Source organism: Puma concolor, chromosome C1 (genome assembly GCF_028749965.1).
Source record: "Puma concolor isolate L17-30 chromosome C1, mPumCon1.1.hap2, whole genome shotgun sequence".
Taxonomy (NCBI): domain Eukaryota; kingdom Metazoa; phylum Chordata; class Mammalia; order Carnivora; family Felidae; genus Puma; species Puma concolor.
In genome coordinates, this window is record NC_141674.1 from 69,050,352 (window position 1) to 69,071,985 (window position 21,634).

The window sequence follows — 21,634 nt, forward strand, 5'->3', positions numbered from 1 at the left end:
TAACTTGAAGTTTATAACTTGGAACTGTTTAGTTCTGAATGTTAGGGTGGTTTTTTTTCCCCCTATAAAAAGGCATATAGGGGATAGTTTATATGATGCAGAGTAATTAATTAAAAGGATAGAGAGAAGGAAAAAAATACTGAAATTAGTGCTGGTCTTTTATAAGAATAATGTGCAAGATGGTGACACGTTAGAGAATTGAATTAAAAAACTTGAGGCCGCGTTGAAGTTTTTGAGAATGGTAGCTAACCCATAGGTAGAACACCCAACAGTGAAGGTGGACCTCTTGCTCACATAGCTCCTCCCAGCTGTTCTTGGCTTTCTTTCTGTGTGTTTACCCTTTGTCCTAGGCTGTGTTACTACTTCATGGGTCCAGTGGCTGAAAACTTAAAATTCTCATTTTTTATTCTATCTGGGAATCTTTTTTCAGCACTTATGAACGGTCGTTTTCTGCACTCTTCCTAATACACCACACTTGAATTCATATAGCACTTTTAATTATTGAGCAGTATTATGTACATTATCTCATTTTAGAGTCACACAGGTAGGAAAAGTAACATCATACATGTTTCATCTCTGCTCTGTAGGCGACAAAAGTGAATCTTAGATAAATTTTGCCCTTCCCGGGTTATTTCAACTTATCGGACTAGATTGGAGCAGCGCTGGCCCAGTGCTGCGTGCTTGCATTTATACCAGTTTTAAATAAAGTGTCTATAAATCTAAATCAGTTATTGTACCAGAAGCGTATTACTATCATAGCATCTTAGTTTTTTTCTGGGGAGGGGGACTGCTAAGACAAATATTTTTTAAGATAATGCTAACAGCAATGAATATGTCTACATTAAATGAGAAAGTGAAGTCAGTGTATATCAGAGCTTATATTCCACTGCCTAAATGAACATAGTTTCTTGATTAGTTGTTACGTTCTCTATTTGTAAAACTTGTCATTTATAAGTCTATCGATTAAATTTGTCCTTTTTCTTTGGATTTACTCAAAAAGAGCCACTTAGTTTCTTATTGTGAATAGATTATACGTGAATAGATTATACAGATAGTATTTGCTAGAGTAATTTAAATTTTATTATACAGGTGAAGAGTCCAGCCAAAGATACATATTAAAAAAACTAAAAAATTCTTGACGTATAGTAAAGAATCAAGGAGTTATTTAATAAATATATGGATGACTTAAAAAACATACTTTTGGTGACATCTCTTGAATATAGACATGAATCGTATTACTTGAAAATGCCTTATTAAAATAATTTATTTCATACATGTCTTAATTTTAATTTTATTTCTTTCTTTTTTTCACTTTTAAGGTTTCAGCAGAGCAGCTTTACCATTCGGGTTAGTTAGGCGAGAATTATCCTGTGAAGGTTATTCTATAGATCTGCGATGTCCAGGCAGCGATGTGATCATGATTGAGAGCGCTAACTATGGTCGGACAGATGACAAGATTTGTGATGCTGACCCATTTCAGATGGAGAATACAGATTGCTACCTCCCAGATGCCTTCAAAATTATGACTCAAAGGTAGATGCTTCTGTGTTATTATCCCGTTTTAGCTACTACATCCAAAGTAGATGAATAGAGTCCGTTCTCAGCCCATTTATTAAACTGAGTGAGGGTTTTACCTACTACTCTTGATTTCTACTTTTAAGCTTTCAACATTTAAATCTCTGTATCATTTTTATATAGCTTAACTTAACAGAAAGAATATGCAATATGCATCTTTTGATTTTTATATATCATAAGATACAGAGAAAAGAATATTTCAAATGTAATTTTGTTTTTTGGGCCTGTAGAGTTTTGAAATATTTTTTTAACAACAAGAATGTTTAACTGGGTCTTTGGCAATAGTTGGTCTTTAATTTTTTTTTAAGTTTATTTATTTATTGTGTGAGAGAGAAAGAGAGCGAGTATACACACCCACAAGTCGGGGAGAGGCAGGGAGTGATGGAGAAAAAGAGAATTCCAACTCAGAGCGTAACTCGGGGCTCGATCTCACGAAACATGAGATCACGACCTGAGCAGAAATTAAGAGTGGGATGCTTAACTGACTGAGACACCCAGGTGCCCCAGGTCTTTAATTTTTTAATTAATATTTTTTACAGCAAAAATGGGCAGAGAAAGTACAGAGAGTTACTATGTCCCATTGCTACACAGGCACAACCTCCCCAGTTATCAACATCTTGCATCACAGTGGTCCATTTGTTATAATAGATGAACCCACACTGACACCTCATTATCACCCAAAGTTTATACTTCACATTAGGGTTTATTCTTGGTGTGGTGTGTTCTATGGCTTTTGGCAAATTTATGATGGCACATGTCCACCATTGTGGTATCAGGCAAAGTGGTGTTGCCATTGTAATAGGTGTATAGTGATATCTCATAGTTTTGATTTACATTTCCCAGTGACATTTCATATTGAACATCTTTCACTATGTTTACATATTTTCTGTTTGTCTTTATTGGTGAGGTGTTGTTCAGGTGTTCTGCTCATTTTCCAATTGGATTGTTCTTTTTTTTTTTTTTTTTTTTTTTCTGAGAGAGAGGGTGCATGAGAGAGTAAGCAGGGGAGGGAAAGAGGGAGGAGAGAGAGAGAATCTTAAGCAGGTCCCAGGCCCAGCACAGAGACTGGTGTGGGGTTCATCTCACAACTGTGAGATCATGACCGGAACCAAAATCGAGAGTTGGACGCTTAACCAACTGAGCCACCCAGACACCCCGTCCATTTTCTTATTGTTGAGTTTTAAGAGTTCTTTATACATTTTAGGTAACAATTCTTAATCAGATAGGGCTTTTGCAAATATTTACTGTCAGTCTGTGGTTTATCTTCTCATTCTCTTGATCCTTAGCTTTAAAAAACAAACAAAATACAGCAGATTCAAGTTAAGAAAGCATATACTGGGCTTTCTCTCTTTCTCTCTCTCTCTACCCCCCCTTCATATATATATATATATATATATATATATATATATATATCTCATTGGTTAATATTGTGTTTTAAAAATGATGTGTTTGAATTATAAAATTTAAAATATATATATGGTACCTCTTCACAGGATAATTGCCTGCCTATCTCTAGATAGAATACCAAAACACTGCTGACAATAGGTATTGCCTTTCCTCTGCCTTAACACACAGCACATAACTCCTGGTCTCTCTCTTTTTTTTTACCTCACTTTTGCTACACTTGGCATCTTAATCAAAATTCTCTTACATATAAAATATTAAAATTCTGGTTAGTTATGGCCAAACTAGTACAATAGTATCCAGCAATTCTAGTTATTTGGAACATAGAGACTCTCTGAAGGAACATTTAAGTATCATAGAGTTTATGATACATTATTGCTTTTGTATTTTGTTTACTAGGAAAACCCTTCATCTTTCTATTCAAAGCTTTCACCCTCTTCTCCTGCCTCTTTCCCCACTCTGGACTCAATATTCTGTCTAGTTTTCTGGCTTATTTATTAGTCTACCTTAAAGTAGAATAGCAAATTTTCTAGACTGGGGTCTGGTCAGTGTAGGGAAAATGAAAATATCAAGGGGTGGTAAGAGATGATGAAGAAAAAATGAAAAAACTATTTAACAAAAAATCCATGCCATAGTAAGATGGGTACAAATTGCTGTAAAATCTCTGATTTCACAGAGACTATGTATTAGCATATTTTTTTATTGATAGCACGTTATGAGTAGTTTTTCTTTAATGTTAATGCTGATCAAGATGCTTTTTAAGAAACCAGAGAACATATACAATACTTTTGATAGATTTCCATCAAAATATTTTTTATTTTTGGGGTGCCTGACTGGCTCAGTCAGTAGAGCATGGGACTCTTGATCTCAGGACTGTGACTTTGAGCTCCACATTGGGTATAGAGATTACTTAAAAAAATACATAAAATCTTTTTTTAAAAGTTTCTATTTTTAGTTCTTAAAGTGTTGTTATTAAAAACTTAAGACAAAATCTTATTTGCATAAATAGCATTTGAGAAAGGTTTTTTAAATTTAAAACAAATTTCATTATGGATTATGCAGTATTTTGAATCAAAACGTAACTTACCTTCTTTGGAAGAATGGATTCTGTACTCCCCTAAAATTGTAACACAACAGTTTACACATACTGTATCAAAAGTTGGGAACTGCTCATGCTAGAAAGACAATAAAGGCAGCCACTAATAATTGACTGTTTATCCATTCTTTATATTATTGAACTGTTTAATGATATTAGACGAACATCTAGAAGTAGGCCAGAGAGAAATGGGAAGTAAAGAATTATTACATAAAATGACCTGATTTTACAAAATTGACAGGCAAAAAAGCAGTGGAGTTGGTACAAAGAGAGGGTCTGAAAAAGCTGGCCTTAAGGAATTATACATTGTTGGTCACTTATCTTTGTGGATTTATACATTTAAATACATAATTCAGTATCCAACAAGATATATGTCTTATCACATTTATATCTATTAAATATAATTACCTATTGTAAGAAATGTAGAAGATAATATAGCAAGTTATTTTCATTGTTTCATGATGTTATAAAACCAGGACTGCATTTTTTATAATTCTTTTAAGTTTTTATTTACTTATTTTGATAGAGTGAGCAGAGGAGGGACAGAGAGAGAGGCAGGAGAGAGAGAATTCCAGTCTCCACACTGTCAGCATGGGGCTGATGGTGGGCTTGAACCCACGAACTGCAAGTTATAATAGAGCTGAAACCAAGAGTCAGACACTTAACTGACTGAGCCACCCAGGAGCCCCAATAATACTTTTAAAAGGCACCAGAGTTTTGGGGTATTTAAGATCAGTGAAAGCATAGACTTATTCTCTGTAGCCTTGTTATCAAAACATCCAGTCTGTGATGTTTTAATGCAAATAAGGTGTTAATTCCAAAACTAGCTGTAGAAACCCCATTTTTAAATTGTATTATACTGGTAGCTTATAATTATTTAGTCAGCACAATGACAATTTAAACAAGAACACTTTTGGGGGCGCCTGGGTGGCTCAGTCGGTTGAGCATCTGACTTCAGCTCAGGTCATGATCTCATGGCTCCTGAGTTCAAGCCCCACCTCGGGCTCTGTGCTGACAGCTCAGAGCCTGGAGCCTACTTCAGATTCTGTGTCTCCCCCTCTTTCTGTCCCTCCCCTGCTCTCTCTGTCTGTCTCTCTCTCTGCTCCTCCCCTGCTCTCTCTCTCAAAAATAAACATTAAAAAAAATTTTTAAACAAGAACCGCTTAGTGACAATGAAGACAATATTAAGAGGACTTAAAATGAGTTTCCTAGTGGTAGCTTATAAGAGTTCCATTCTATGAGTGTCAGAATATAAACCTTTAAGGAAGTCTGCCATATTTGGTACATAGTTTAAAATAGCTGGAAGAAAATATGTAGATAATATTTTTGCAGCTGAATTATTAATGAATAATTATTGAATATCTTATTTTTTAAGTAAGTGTAGGGTTTGAACTCTTGGCCCCAAGAGCAGAGTCTCATGCTCCAGACAGGCAGCCCATTTTATTTAAGTATATCCCTGTTTTTTTTAATTGAAAAATAATTTTCAGTATTCACAAATGAAGTAAGATTTATTTTTACCATACTCCTAATAATTTGGCAAATTATCTATTTATAATTGTCAGAAAATGTGATATTCAATAATGTAGGAAAAGGCATTTTTTTGGCTTTAAGAAAAAAACTTCTCTTTTGAAAGCTCAAATAAAAGCACTTGATGTTTTCTATTGAATTTCTAAAACACTGTGATGGAGATAAACACAATTTTCAATACCATTAATATATGTTTGTCCCCTTTCCTTACTGTCATCACTTCAACAGTTAAGAATCAAGTAAATAAATACACTTGTAATTCTGACTGTGGTGGTGGTAAAGTATTAATAATTGTTACTGATTCTTCATTTTCTATTTCCTGTTCATTTAAAAGTGTGAAACCAAGGCTCTGTCAGACAGTGATAGTACACTTGTCTTATAAGTACACCAAATGGCTCACCCTAAAAAGTGAGAAAAGAACTTCTTCCCTAAAATGATTTTAATACTCTATAAAATAATCACCATTAGAGAGAGTATTTTTAGCACTCTTTGAAGATAATATAGTGAGGTTCCTTAAAAAAAATGTGCAAGGGGTGCCTCGGTGGCTCACTAGGTTAAGCATCTGACTCTTGATATTGGCTCAGATCATGATTTCGTTGTTCGTAGGTTTGAGCCTGCACTGGGCTTTGCACTGACAGTGTGGAGTCTGCTGGGGATTCTGTCTCTCTCCTCTCTTTCTGCCCCTACTCCCACCCATCTCAAAATAAATAAACTTAAAAAAATTTTTTTAAAGAGTAAAAAATGTGCAATAGTTTTAGCACTTTGATTTCATTAAAGCAAAAAAGAAACAAACAAAAAAAACCTTACTACAACTCTGAAGTATTTGATGAATAAGTAGAGTTTGCTAACAATGTCGGGTTTTTGCAGCACTTAGGGACAATCTAGTTAGTGTCTTAAAGTGATGTGCTAAATTGTATCTGAGATCCTCTTGTAGTGTCATTTATGACTATCCCTTTGCTCAAGTTCTTCTCTCTGAGAGCCTGACCATTCTGATTAAGGTAGATTGCTGCCGTTCGCTATGCTTTATAATATGCCCTTAAGTTTTGTAGCACTTTGGTTTAGAGATCTGAAAGTAAATGTGTACTTCCCACTCCCCTCCCCCAATATTTAATGTTAGGGTAACATGCATGGGTAGGTGAGGTTTTACATGTAGAGTATGAGTTACAGAGTTAATTCATACTAGCAGATATGCACCAGTGTTCTTCTGTCAATAAATACAAAGAGGTTCTAAAAGTAATAATGTATTCCTCTCAAGATAGAATACATGCCTCAGGTTTTCCCTATGGTAGGAAAGGTATATTTTTGCCATTGACTCGAAAATAAGCTGTTTTTGTGTTGAAATTGACTAAGACAAAAAAGGACTGTCCTACAAGTGGAGAACTAGCTCTTTCCTTTAAAGCTTCTGGCCAAAATTTTAGCCCACATATAGATAGCAACTGGCTAGAACCTCATAGCAAAACTATGTTACGTTTCTGGGTTTTTTTTTAAGTTTATTTATTTTGAGAGAAAAAGAGTACACGGTTATTAAATAAAATTCAGTGTATTTTTGGTAGTTATACTACTCATATCAGTTTATTTGGGAACGAGTTTGCCTATAAATAAATGGTTCAGCAAGCGATTGCTTATACAGATTTGGTGCTCACAAGAGTGGTAAAGGAACATATAGATGAAGCAAACATTAATGTAAAGTTAAATTTGCTGGTGAATAGGTGATATCATTCACAGACATTATGTAGTTTGAGCATGTAAAAACTCTAGAGAACACCTGAATATAAGGGACAGAGGTAAAGTTGCCATCAAGGAAACCAGGACAGGCACAGAAAGATAATGTCTCATAAAGCCAATAGTAAAGTTAATAGCAGTCGTAATAGTAAAATAATAGTGAAGTATAAAAGATGTACACTTTTTTCCTTGTTGATATTGAAGGTTTTGTTCTGTCTAGATAGCCCAAATAAAAGAACATTTAGGCTTTTCATGATAGAGTTTCAGAATAGATATCAAGAAAATAGAATTCAGTCTTGCCTAGACCAGAAGAATTAAGTATTTCCCTAGTCACAGAACCAACAATGAATAAATACATGGCCTAGATTTATAAAGTAGGAACACTATTCAGGGACTTATGTCTTAAAAGGAAAAAAAAAAATCTAGCTTCTAGAGCTTGGGTACAGTTTCATTAAATTAAGCTAAGTCAGTAGGTGACAAAACTTATTTCAGAGCCTAGATCTTTTCCAACAAGGGTTGGGATGATGGAAGTAAGCTCAAATATATAGGAACCAGATCAATTTGTTCCTATCCTACATCCCATTCAGTTACTTTTCCATCCTTGAATTTCTCTTTTGTCAACCTATCAGTGTCCCACCCAACTCTTTACAAGCATAATCACGTTTTACTTAACATGTCAACCCAACAGCAGCTCAAGCGGTGACAGTTTCTTTTCCATGACTCATTACGTTACAGCAGATGTAGAGTGAGTCTGGAAATTTAGTGCGTATTCACAGCGTGCCGTTAGAAGTAAGACTCCATGGAAAGGACCATGCCTGCCTTAGTTAGGAGTAAGCATGAGGATCTCTCCCTCTGCCTTTCCACCTTTAATTCTTACTACTAGTCAAGGCACATAGACTTTCTTTGGGGGTGGGTGGTGGGGACATACGTGATTGTTTAAAAGAGTTATTGAATAACATTGTTAGACTGCTGAGGAACTTGGGACTCATCATATTTTGGCTCTGTTTCTTTACATCCGGTAACAACTGTCATTGCATTCAGTACATTTTGTTTACACGACAGCACATATATTCTCCTCACTTATTTAAAAAATATCCTTGAGAAGAAGTGGCAATATGATATGCCTTTTTTCACTTTGTGAACTTTTAAAAAGGTTGAATTATTTGCTATAAAGGCTGAAACTTCAATTCGTTTAATACCTAGAATCTCATTACTATCTTCATGACATGAAAATTTATTATTAAATAATAATTAATAACTAATCTCATTAATTCTGCTATCTAGACTTTAAAAATCCACTTCTGTTATTTTCAACTATACTGATAAGATATTGTGTATAAAATATTTAAAAGATATATACACATAGTCATACAAAACCTTCCTATGACAACTGATGAATATTGGAAGCTTCTCAGAATTTACCAAGAAAATCCACCAAAATGCAGTCACAATTCTGCTAGTGTCCTCTGGCAGACTTCATGATTATAGATTTCAGTGTGGATATCCTCTCCTTGACATACCGCCCTCTCAACTTTTATATCATTTTAGATCATTCGGTCTTCATAAAGAAGCTTTGTATCCAAGTCAGAGCTTTCTTATAGAAAGAGTTTATTTAATTATTTTTTTATCTCCTGATCTCTCTTTACAGGTAACAATATACTTAAAACCTGTTTTTCTAAGATATTCATATCCCATCCTTATTAACAGCACTTTTTTAGAAGAAAAAAAAATTAGCCAAATCTGCTTTTTCACCTAATTTGATATTTTATAATTTATAATTTTAATTTTATAATTTATAATTTTATAATTCTGGGGGTTCGTGTATTTTATTCTTGCATGATTGTAAATACTTACTGGTCAGGGATACTTTTGCTTAGTCTGTTTATTCATTGAACCTATTCATTCTCATAGAATTTAAGCCTGCCATTTCTGAAGAACTATATTCTTACCTTTACGCTGGTTATCCCAAGTGCTTTTATCTATCTGTGGTGTCAGATTTATCAGCGTTTTGTCCATTAAGATGAAATGTATCTGGGGAAAAATGAATAACTCAGATGCTACTAACTCATCATCTGTGTGCATTGTACTTAAGTTATTTTCTGTTAGGTGATGGATTTCCATGAATTCTTCACTTTTGGCCGAGTTGTTTTAAGACACCTAATGGAATCACAAGCACCTCTCTTTGGCCAAAGATTGGGAGGTTACTAGTATAGACTCTTGAACCTGAGTATAGTAATAAATAACCATTAAAGCTCTAATTGGTATATCTAATTGGACACATACTTTGCATGTCACTTACCAATGGGCATTTAAACCAAAGCATTCATTATAGGAAGAGGAGACTAGTGGCAGTAATAAACATGAAACATATTAAACATTCACATTTACTATGCAAGAAAGACTAATAAATTGTAAAATGGCTTAGAAGACAAATAACATAAATATCCCTTACAACCCTGGTTATCAAATGTAGAAGAAAGAAACAGTGTCACATCAAAGATTCTGCTCTACAGGGTTCTCTGTTTCTCCTTTTAAAATGAAAATTAGTAAACAATTCTACTGGATAATGAGTACTAAGAGAATAAGTGTGAATTAACAGTTTTCTCTGGTACTTATGGTTAATATGTGGGTTGTTAACCTTTTATACTATGTCTTTTGGTCAAGGAAGCTAGGACGATTTTCCCTATGAACAAAACATTACTGATCTTCAGTGTTTCCTAAGAATTAAGAGGTTTGAATAATACCTTAAAAGTCTGAATTTGATTTTGGTTTTGGAGAGATACTGGGCGGATGAGGGAAAGAGAAGTTAGGTTTTTAAAAGGAAAAACCTACCTTATTTCAACTCTAGTGATTTTGGTTCAGTTATTATTTTTATTATTTTTTTAAGTTTATTTATTTATTTTCAGAGAGAGAGAGCACGAGCAGGGGTGGGACAGACTGACTTGGGACTTGAACTCACGGCCATGAGATCATGACCTGAGCCGAAACCAAGAGTGGGACGCTTAACCAAATCAGCCACCCAGGCACCCCTGGTTTTTATTTTTAGAAGTTATCTTTATTTTTGAAACCAAAGTGGAGAGGTGAAGAAATAAAAGCAAATGTAAACATTGATTTGACATACAGATTTTAATATTATTGTAAATACTCTGTTCATAATCCCTTTCATAGCCTTGAGTATCATTTACTCCAGCTTTCTTATTTGAAAGCTGTTTCAGATGAGATTACAGTGATATTTTAATAGTACATATATTGTTATCTACCTTGTAGTTTTATCTCACTTAGAACATACCCTGCTTCACACTATAATACTGGTTTCTATTTACAAAGTCAACTTAAACATTAATTGTGTTAACTGACAGAAACAAAGTCCAATTTAGACTTATATTACCTGAATGTACTAGATAATCAGTGTTAAATAACTGAAAGCACACTGTATCTGCTTACATAAGACTAGTTTCAAATACCCATTTGAGTTTTGTTTTGTACCTAAGTGTGACTTCTTTTTAGTATGTAGCTGCTCCTTGATGGCATACACTACTAGTGTTGTGTATAAATATAACTTACAAGCATCCTTTTAAATTTTGAACAAATAAAAATAGTTAATCACAGTTATAGAGAATAGAAACGAAATTTACTAGATTTTCAAATCAAGACATAGTCACTATGTTTTCTCTGTATTTGGCTTTCTCTCCCCACTCCCCACCGAAAGCTCATAGCCAAATGCTAGTGAAATGTAATATATTGCACATTTTTTCTACCACTATAAAAAATGAACAAATTATGATTTGTAACTTCACTTAAGAATTTGTAATTCCTTTTTGTATGCAGTGCAGCGTCTTATCAGCATGTTTATTGCCAGGAAATTAAATGTATTTGTTGAAGCTTTGGAATAATTTTAGTGTCTGAAAATATACTGTTTATTACTTAATGCATTTTTATTATGTAATAAATAATAACAAAATGTAATTTTGAGTGAAATTGATAATTTTCCAGCCTAACAATCCTTTTTATTTTATTGAGATTTCTCGGTCAGTAAAAAAAAAAAAAAAAATCCTGTGTGTTATTGGGTAGAGGGAAAAAAAATCCTTAGTCACTGTTATAGTCCAAATCCTTACTTTATTTTCTTACTAGCAGTTTAGGAGCCCTGCTTTGCCTCTCAAAAGCAGGTAGCAGTTGTGAATCAGTATCGCTTATAATATATTCTATTGACTTATCAAATGAAGACAAAAATACAGCTAAGCTGTCATTAATTGTGTCGTTGCTGATTTTTCTATGTATCACATAATGAAACTGAACCTAGACCAAATTCGCAAGAGCAGCAGTAACAAAAACACCAGTATCGATACACGGCTTTGTACTTTGCCTAAGAAAATTATTGTGGTTAATTAGGTTTCTGATAGCATTACATGTTTATTTGTCCTACAGTTTTTAAAGACCTATTTTTACTTTGCTATGTATTTTCTTGAAATAAAGCAATTAGTTACAGTTGGTAATGCTGTTTGCTATTCCACAATTAGATTTAGACCTAATATCTCTGATGTTTCTAAGAAAAGTCAGGTTTGGAAGAAATACAAAGTGAGTGATTCTGTAATCTTGATATTTGTTGCACATAACAATCAAGTGTATCCTTTAACCAATGCATGCCACCGTTCTCCCAGTAGTTGTTCAAATGTCATATGCAACCAACACCAACATAGTTTTAGAACTCACCTAAGCACACTCCCCATTGCCTTAAAGAGAATGTCTGAAGTGATCGTCACTCTGTGTAAGTTGTCTTGAGATTATGGCAGTGGTCTTTCTGTTCAGTTTTACAGACCAGAGATCCATCATTGTTATTGACCTCACCTGTAATGTGTGAAAATACTACTCTGTCTAAAAGTGGATTCACCATGAAGTTAATGAATCTTAAACATCAGAGCCCTTCACTTGAACAAGCTCTTCCAAGTCATTGTTAGAACCCCTAGCGGTATGCTCACAGGGTCATATGTTTTTGTAAAGTTGGCTGAAGTATGATATTTAAACACAATCTTAAGGTTTTGATTTCATTCTCTGACTTCTCTGTTACACTTCCCCTCATTTATGGTCACTTAGGAGTAGCCAAGAACTAGTGGGATTCTGTTAAGTAGAGGTTCTGGTGGTGATAAATTCAGTTTGGGTTTAGTGGTGTATTTTTATGTGGTTTGCAGACACTCGTGTACAGTTTAGTTATTTCTGGCTATTCTGGTGAAGAAATGGCCTCTAGGATTGCTCCTATTATTCATTATATTGCCTTACTGATTGTGACATAAATGTGCAAGGCCAGATGTCATATTACAATTTGAATGTGTCCTGTGGCACCTGAAATATGTGGCAAGTGGAGGAAAAGTAATGTTTGAAGTGAATGGAGCCAGAAGCTACTCTGTGGAAAACCTTTTCAGTCATTAAATGTGTAAAAAACAGTAAGTGGGGGATTTGGTTTTCATATATAATGAATCAAAGCAGAAGTTCTCTCCCTTGTATTCTGGAGGGAGTATATAGACAACAAGTCAGATGTGGTACTTACAATTATAAAAGCAACATGCTGTTCCCCTCTTTTAGTGAGTAGCATATAAAATAGAATTTACCAGAATACCTGTGTTTGTGGGACACGGGCTGTAGGAGTTCAACAGGCATGAGCATCTGTGACGTTGTAGGCGTGTACTTTGTGTATGCTGACCATCAGTAGTAAATAACAAATTTTGAGTAGCTGTTCTAGAGGAAAACCAAAACTATAGAAAGTGACAGTATGAAATTGTTATATATGAGACAATGGTAGGATTTGTGGTGAAAAAATATTAAACAAAATATGAAGGAATGCCGGCAATCACTTTATTAAAATGTTATTTCAGTTTTCTGGATTTTGTTGCTTGTGATGCTTGTTGGCTTTTACAAATGTGTTGTTTATTGTGATTTCTTTTCTTTTTTTCTAAATAACTATTCACTTTGGCACCTTATTTTCCACTTGAAATTTTTCTGGTTTTTATTCCCCTTAAAGTGGTACCTTTAAGTTTTATAAGCTTTGGACCTCCCAAAATTTTAATCTGCCCTTACCATTTTTATTTATAATGTGATGAGTTTGAGAAATTGCCAGTCCTCTACTCGACAGTCATAAGTTGATCTATATACTTCAGGACGTTTCATCGTATCTTTTTTTATTTTTATTTTTTTCATTGTGTCTCCATTGTATTCTAAAGATTTAGAATTTGGGATGAGAATGTGAAAAATTAAAAATTTAACAAACAAATTTATTAAGGGGCATTAATTAAATAGATAACAAAACATTCATTTATTCATTAAATAAAAGATTTAAGATTTAAAAACATCCTGATAGTTTATGTTAAGTAAATGCTTTGTTTAAAACCTTTCTGTTATGATGTAGGCTAAACTAAGGGAATTTTTTTTTATTTTTTTAATTTTAATTTATTTTTGAGAGAGAGAGAGAGAGACAGAGTGTGAGCTGGGGAAGGGGCAGAGAGAGGGAGACACAGAATCAGAAGCAGGCTCCAGGCTCTGAGCTGTCAGCACAGAGCTCAATGCGGGGCTCGAACTCATGGACCGAGAGATCATGACCTGAGCTGAAGTCGGATGCTTAACCGACTGAGCCACCCAGGCGCCCCTAAACTAAGGGAATTTTTTTTTAGGCACTTTCCAAAACATCTTATTTAATTTCTCAAAACATGTTACAAATGATAGATCTGAAGTTCTAAAAGTAACTTCTTGATGACTCAGTCATTTTTTTTTTTGTAATTTAACTTTATTTTTTATATTTTAAAATTTACATCCAAATTAGTTAGTATATAGTGAAGCAATGATTTCAGGACTAGATTCCTTGATGCCCCTTACCCATTTAGCCCATCCCCCCTCCCACAACCCCTCCAGCAACCCTCAGTTTGTTCTCCATATTTATAAGTCTTAAACTAAGGGAATTTTAAGTTGAGTAAGGTTTAAACAAATTTTTAAGAAATGATACTAATGGGCTTTGCTTTTATACTTTTTTTCCATTTTTCCCACTCCCCATATTTGGAAGTTTCCTGCACCCTCACCCCAGACTCCTATCGCAGCCAAGAATCTTATGGAGGAAAAATATGACTTTTAAGTTACTTTTCTTTAGTAATGATTTCAGGTCCATGAGATCCGTAATCAAAAAGTCTTTTAGTAAATCAAACATTTTTTTTTTTCTTACTACTCTTGGAATTTTCCAAAACAATGCATCAAGAGGAGGCAAGGGAAAGTATGCCAATTTTTCTAGGACATGTTATAATTTCGTATTTTTTTTCATACATTAAATTATCTTATGACCCAGTCCTAAGATGTTCTCATTGTTAATTCATGGGATTCTGTATATATAATTTAAAAGAATGTTTATAAGTAACTTTTGAAATCTATTTGTGGGTTGTTAGGTGAATGAGACTCTACCCTTTGGAAATGTAAATAAACAGGTATGTTAGACAGAGAGATAGATAATGGTCATTACAAATACATTATCTGGTAAGTTGATTTGAGACCTTTATATGTGCATTGCCATTTATTTCCACCCTTGACGAGTAGACCTTTATTAAGCTGTGATGATTACTGAATATGAAATGTAACCAAGATTATTTTTTATTCAAATATAATTTAAATATTCATCAAAGAGAAGCTATGCTTGAGACTGACAGAGACTATTAACATCAAAAAATATAATTAACTGCATTGGGTATCATGAAGCAGAGTTAGCCAAATAGCCGAGAGGTCTAATTGCTCTAGAGTTTGAGAAGCAATGGTTTTATTTTATGCCGTAGCTGTGGAATTAATAGTAATGCGGTTGCCTATGTGGGCCAATTAAAAGCTGCCTGTTAAGGTTCATTGCTCTATAGGAAACCCTTTGAATATCGCTTAGTAAACAGGATTGACATGTCAGTGTGTACAAGAAGATGCAATACAATAAAATCTGTGAAAATGAGAAGTAACGTTAAAAGAACTGTTTTTGAAAACAATTCATTAAACTCTGTACAAGTACAGTGTTATAGTGGCTGTCGTGGTGTGCCCTCGGATTCCCCATTCAGGATGGGGGACTCTTTCCCTCAGCTGCCAAGGCTGTTGCCTGCTGATGGGCTCTCTGTGAGTCCCCGCCCAGGACCCCCCGGACTGAAGGGATCTTAAACCCTTCTCCCCAGAGGCAGCCCTCACCGAATGCCAAAGTACAAAGGCTTTGCCTCCTCATCTTTTGCTTCATTTTGACACAGCTCCGAAGGGCCCTCCCAATTCCAGAGCTCCCTCCCTGAGGAATTTGAGGGGCCTTTGTTGCAACTGCATTAGACTTCTCCCCAGTCCCGCTTCCCTGATAGTTCCAAGAGCTGTGAGCCTCCCAGAGATCTCTGCCCCAAATTCTGCTTCCCATGTTACCCAACCTGAGAAAGGTACTGATGATAAATATAAAAACAAGTCCTGTCAGTGGTACTGGTTACATACATTGTAGGAATCTGGCAACCAAACACTAAAGTAGTTTTAACCACTCCCCCCAATTGCCCAATTCAGGTCTACAAGTGGCATTTTATCTTTGTCATGTGATCCTTTTTCTTTAATAAAGGTAATATGCCGACCTTTGTGGTGCTATTACGCTTTTTAGCTGAATACAAAAAGAAAGCACTCCTGATTGAACCCAAAAGATTTTGCCTTGCCGAGACTGTAGAGATTTAAAAGTGGGCAGACATTCTCATGACACTTTGACCTTAACGAGGTTGTTGAAATGGAAAGTTGAAGGGCCAAAGATAAGAGCAGTCGCAAAGCTCTTCTCGTGTTTCTTTTCTTAATGATGATATATCAAATACACTTAATAAATTGTGATTCCTAACAAAATATGTAATGTTATGCATTGAGTGTAGTATTTTAAGGATTAGAATACTTTTTTGCAAATAAAAATAATTCTAACACTGTAAATTATGCAACCTCAAATACAGTTTATTAAATTAAGATATCCTATTTGTATAAGACATGTAAAAAACTTAGATTAGCTTAATAGGTCTTACTATGCATGAAGTAATAAAGTGTACCTTTTGCCCTTCGTCTGCAGTGATAAAGATGTTTTCCTAGGCATCCATTATTTAATATGCTTACCCTGTTTATATCTGTGGCCCAGGACTGCATGTCAGCTTTCAGCGGCGTGGCGTTGCTGCTTCACAACACACAGCCCTGTACTCCCAAGCCTGTACATGGTGTTAGCGGTATTTTAAAGCTCTTGAGTCTAACATTTTATAGGTCACAACGAACTGAGCCTTTCAGACAAGTTACTGATAGGAAGCTAATTCCGGCTAGGAATATAACATGGAATGGAAGGCCCTGCCTTCATTGTAGTTTTTTTTGTTTGTTTTTTGTTTTTTAATTTTTTTTAACGTTTATTTATTTTTGAGACAGAGAGAGACAAAGCATGAATGGGGGAGGGTCAGAGAGAGGGAGACACAGAATCTGAAACAGGCTCCAGGCTCTGAGCTGTCAGCACAGAGCCCGACGCGGGGCTCGAACTCACGGAGTTTGAGATCGTGACCTGAGCCGAAGTCGGCCGCTTAACCAACTGAGCCGCCCAGGCGCCCCTCATTGTAGTTTTTAAAAACTTACACAAACCATGTAAATCAGAAACGTTTTAATTTGGTTTCTGTCCTATGGCTATGGAACTCTGCTTGACTTCTGAAAATTGTATTTTATCTTTCATTCATTGATTTATGCTCCCAAATAATTACTGAGCTGCAGGATGTACAAGCTAATGTGCCGAACACTGTAAAGGTATTTATGAACAACCAGTAAGAATATATACTTGCAAGCCTACAGACTGATGTTTATAGAATTAATAAATTTTAGACTAAGACACAGCATTAGGCACTGCACATATTTCAGGGATTCTTAAACTGAGCGTGAACCCCTCAAAGATGTAGTCTGGTGAAGAAGATGAGATGTGTACAGAAATAAGTATGATACCAAATCTCTCAGCACAATAAACTTCCAAAACCTGATGGAGAAGGGAAAGTGATGAGCAATATCCTGAGGTGGGAAGATATACTATATGTTGAGGGAATACTGAGTAGCTCTGTTTAGGGAGTTATTCAACTTCTGACCTCACCCTCTCAAACTTTTATACTCTGAAGCATCTTACCAGCTTGCTTCTTCCTTTTGGACATTCTTAATTCTCCCTTGTACTTAGGCTAAGGAAGAAAGGATCTTTCAAAGATTGTGTTCTTTATGTTTCTCAAAATATGGAATAGTTCTATACCATGTATTTAAAAAATACATTTTTAACCCTGTAATGTGAACATGGCAAATGACACTAGGGCCTCAGGTCCTTCGTATTAATTCTGAAACGACGACTTCGTTTTTTTATAGCAGAGAACTGTAATACACAATTTCACATCCACTTCTTCATTTTCTTCTGCATAGATATTATTTGGTCTGGCTTATTTAGGGTATTACTATGCTTTCAAAATTGTAGGTATTTCTACACCTAGAGTGTAATAGCATATGATGTCTTATATTGCTGTTTCTAGTGCCAGAATCACAGGTGGATATTAAATTATCGTGTCCTTCCTTCCTTCCTTCCTTCCTTCCTTCCTTCCTTCCTTCCTTCCTTCCTTCCTTCCTTCCTCCCTCCCCCCCTTCCTCCCTCCCTTCCTTCCTCCCTTCCTCCCTCCCTCCCTCCCTTCCTTCCTTCCTATTTATTTATTTCTCTATCTCTCTTTATCTGTCATCTATCTATTTATAGATAATTTCTTGCCCTTGAGACTGAATTGCAGTAAGAGGACACTTCCCTTGATCTGTGCTTTTTTAGAAAAAGAGCACTTTGGGTTAATATGCTGAAGACTGAATGCTTATGAGTAGGTAGGTGTTCAGTTATCAAGAATGCCATGAGCAATGCCTTGTTGCTTTCTTATCAGCTACTTCCTGCTGTCAGCTTGGCACTTATTTCAATAGAAAAGGATTTGCATCAAATGTAATGCCTTATTATATACAGCTAACACGGGGTTTTTAATTGTGCAAACACATGAGACTCCTGCAGTGATAGTCAATTTGATAAAAGGATTAGATTATGAATATTTTGTCATGATTAAAGATTAGTTCTGATTTATCATAAGTAAGCCAGTGAAATTTGCCATATTATTTATCAGTCAGGTGAGACTCCATTAATTTTGAGAGTGTATGAACCACAAAGTATCCACCTCTTTATAGAGTCTCTAATGAATTCAATTATTTATATTCAGATTATAGGTATTAAGGATTGTTTTTAGCCTTCCACACCTGCTCTACTGCTAAGAGTATCCCATGAGTCTGTGGTTCCAGCTTTTTGCCTTTATTGTTTTTCATCTCTTGTGTTTCAGAACAGTTAGGTAAACATCTGTACAAAATTTCCACAGTTTTTATTAAAGAAATGACAACTAGTATGTATCAACAGGACATTTTGAGTTGTCCCTTTGATTAAAAGAAAAAAAAACCTGAATAAAAAAATAGAAGAGTGAGAATTCTAACTTAGAAAGTATTTATTGAGTGAGTACTTGTTGCTGTAAACAAGACTGGGCATTCTGGTGGATTTAAAAGAAACTTAACAACATCTAACTGGAGAGGGAAGACTAGTGTCCTAGAAATAAGACCTGATACAAATAAGTGCCCGGCACTCTTAGGGGTTGTCTACAAAAGAATGTAAACAAAACATAACGAGTATATCACTTAATTCTAAACATGGAACATACTTACCAAGTTAAATAAAAACTAAAATGTGAATTATACAAGAGATGACACAAAGTAGAATATGACTAATTGCCAAATTAGTTATATAGACCATTCCTGCCATAGGGAAAGGAGACAAAGATCACTTCCGGTTTGGATAATCAGGGAAGAAAGTATATTATACTGTTTGGCCAGCATAGTTTATGTGTTGGCCTTCTCTGTACCTCCTCCTTACCTGATGCTTCCTGCAAATGTGTTGGCCTCCCTCACACTTAAGTACAAGACAACAAGTTGCTACTCTTAGACTTGTATAGAGAGCACCGCTGTGAGATGGAAAACAGCAGTTCAACGCTAGTAGCCTAGTGTCCTCAGCTCTAAAAATGTTCTGCCTCAGAGACTTAAGGTCCTTCATATGGTGCTTCATATTAAGAAAGAAATAGTTCAAGATATATACATAGTAATTTCTGTGAGGAGTCTGTTCTGGTGCATCTTTCTAGATGAGCAAGAACAACATAAGGAAAACACAGATAATGGTTTTTATGGGATGCAACATTAAAACTAGATAATAAAAGCATCCATACCTTTTAGAACAATTATGTAGCACTTTGTTTTCAGAATGACAGTGTTTTCCCTTTGTTGACCTTTTGGAGAAATATTAACTCTATATACTCTGCTCCAACATTAATTTATTCAATTTGTATTATTAAGATAACCACTCATTCTTTTGCGTCTCCTTTTACACAAGGCATTCCTATACATTTGTTTAAAAGCTATGTCACATATTTTACTACCAAAATATTTCATAAGTTGCGTGAGTAAAATCGATTGCTTTAAAATAAAAGTAATGTAAGAAAAGTGGACTTAGCTGAAAATTTTTGATGAGGAAATCATAGTAGTAAAATATGTAAAAGATTTTATGCCAAAAGAATTCACTTCAGGTAAAGAATAGCAGTGTTTTCTTGCCTCTTGATTAAAAAAAAATCAAGGCACTTATATAGAATGTAGTCATTTTCATTAAAAAATGACAAAACTTTTCCTGAGTCAGTTAAATGCTTTAGCAAAAGTTATGTTTAGTCTTAAGATTTGCATAAATGGAAATTTTTTTAAAGCCACGCTATGAGAGTCTTAATATTTTATTTCTTTGCTTGCAGTTTAATTGGTATAGGAGTTCTGCGAACATTTGTTGCTGTGCTGTAATCAAAGTGAGGTCTGTAAAAGCAGAAATTATATTAATTGTCAATTAGACCAGATACGTGTTTGTTTTATATGTAGAGATTTATAATACTGACCAAATGATGCCCCATCAAACATCTTGGGAAACAAAAAATGTATTTATGGCATAATTTTCTTGTTTATCAAAATCCTATCCCAAACCAAGGGAGTAATCTTTAAGGTGAATTTAAAATAGCGATGACAAAAATCTAGTTTACTCACTGTTGTCCTCTAAAACTCCTTTTAGTTGCAGGTTCTTTTGCATTATCTTAAACTCTAATCCTCTGAGCGGGTAATTAACGGACCAGAAAAGCCATTTGTGAAAAAGAAGAGCCATAAGAGTGGAAATATTTCTTCACAGAATGATCTCTAAGAAGTAAATAATTACAAAAGGAAAAGATTTGGGATGACCAATCTAAATCTGAGGATAATTAGAAGGAATAGAGTATGAAAATCGAAATGCTTGCCATGTACAACAATTCTCATACCATAACAAGACTAATTAAATATTTAGAAACCAAAAATCCCCTCACAATTTGAAGAAAAATAACCCACGACAAAAGGGTCTGCAACTTTGCAGATAATTAGCAAGGGTTATAGGAAGGAAGAACATCACAGATTGGCTCCAAGGCTCTGCAAGGTCATGTCGTATTAGGCTGTGTCTTTTATATGGTCTGGTAACAAGTTTCTTGCTAATTTAATCTAACTAGGGCATCCCAAAGCGATTTCCTATTTCCCTTGTTAAAAATGTGATAGTTTCTGCAAGTGCAAACTGTAGTAGGTTAACATTTTTATAAATAATTGCTTTTAATTGATACAGGTCATAATAAATTTTTGAATTATTTAAAGCAGTAGTCTTGAAAATTTGGACATAGAAGCGATATTTTTTAAGTATTTCAAAATTTTATAGTTTTTATCCCCACTTGAATTATCTTATTCCTTTCATTAAGTAGTTAGACCTGATGACCCTGTGAATGAAACTTAGTCTCAGTGGCATGCTTTGTAAATAAATACTTCTTATTTTGCTAATAAAAGCAAGCACATTTATGTTGAATGTGCATTTCTGCAAACAAGAGATTTTGCACTGGATTAATAAGGCTCTGAGTGAGTCAAGCCTAATTTGCATTAAACTGACCCCAAGGTCCAGTAAAAACTGCAAGGAATTTCAGAGGTTTCTAAAACATAGTAAGTTGTTTTTAGCAAGTCCGCACTGCCATTTCAAATGCTTATTTTTGTAATTAATGTGGAATTTTTGAGGAATATTTTTAAGTTTCTAAGATGCAAATTTAACTATAAATATTAACATATGCAAACTTTCTGGTTATAATTCCTGATACAGTATTTTATTCAGACACAAAGTGATTGTGGAAGGTGTCACTTTTATTTTATTCC

At 34.7% G+C, this 21,634-nt stretch overlaps 1 protein-coding gene across 31 annotated transcripts in view; it reads left to right on the forward strand.

Moving 5' to 3' along the window:
- The window catches only part of ADGRL2 (adhesion G protein-coupled receptor L2), a 631,707-nt gene that overhangs the window by 545,100 nt on the left and 64,973 nt on the right, over positions 1-21,634 (forward strand). For all 31 annotated transcript variants that reach the window (XM_086717375.1, XM_086717376.1, XM_086717378.1 and 28 more), the window contains one exon: positions 1,320-1,533. In XM_086717375.1, the coding sequence (XP_086573501.1) occupies positions 1,320-1,533 (214 nt within the window). The remainder of the gene's footprint in view (positions 1-1,319; positions 1,534-21,634) is intronic.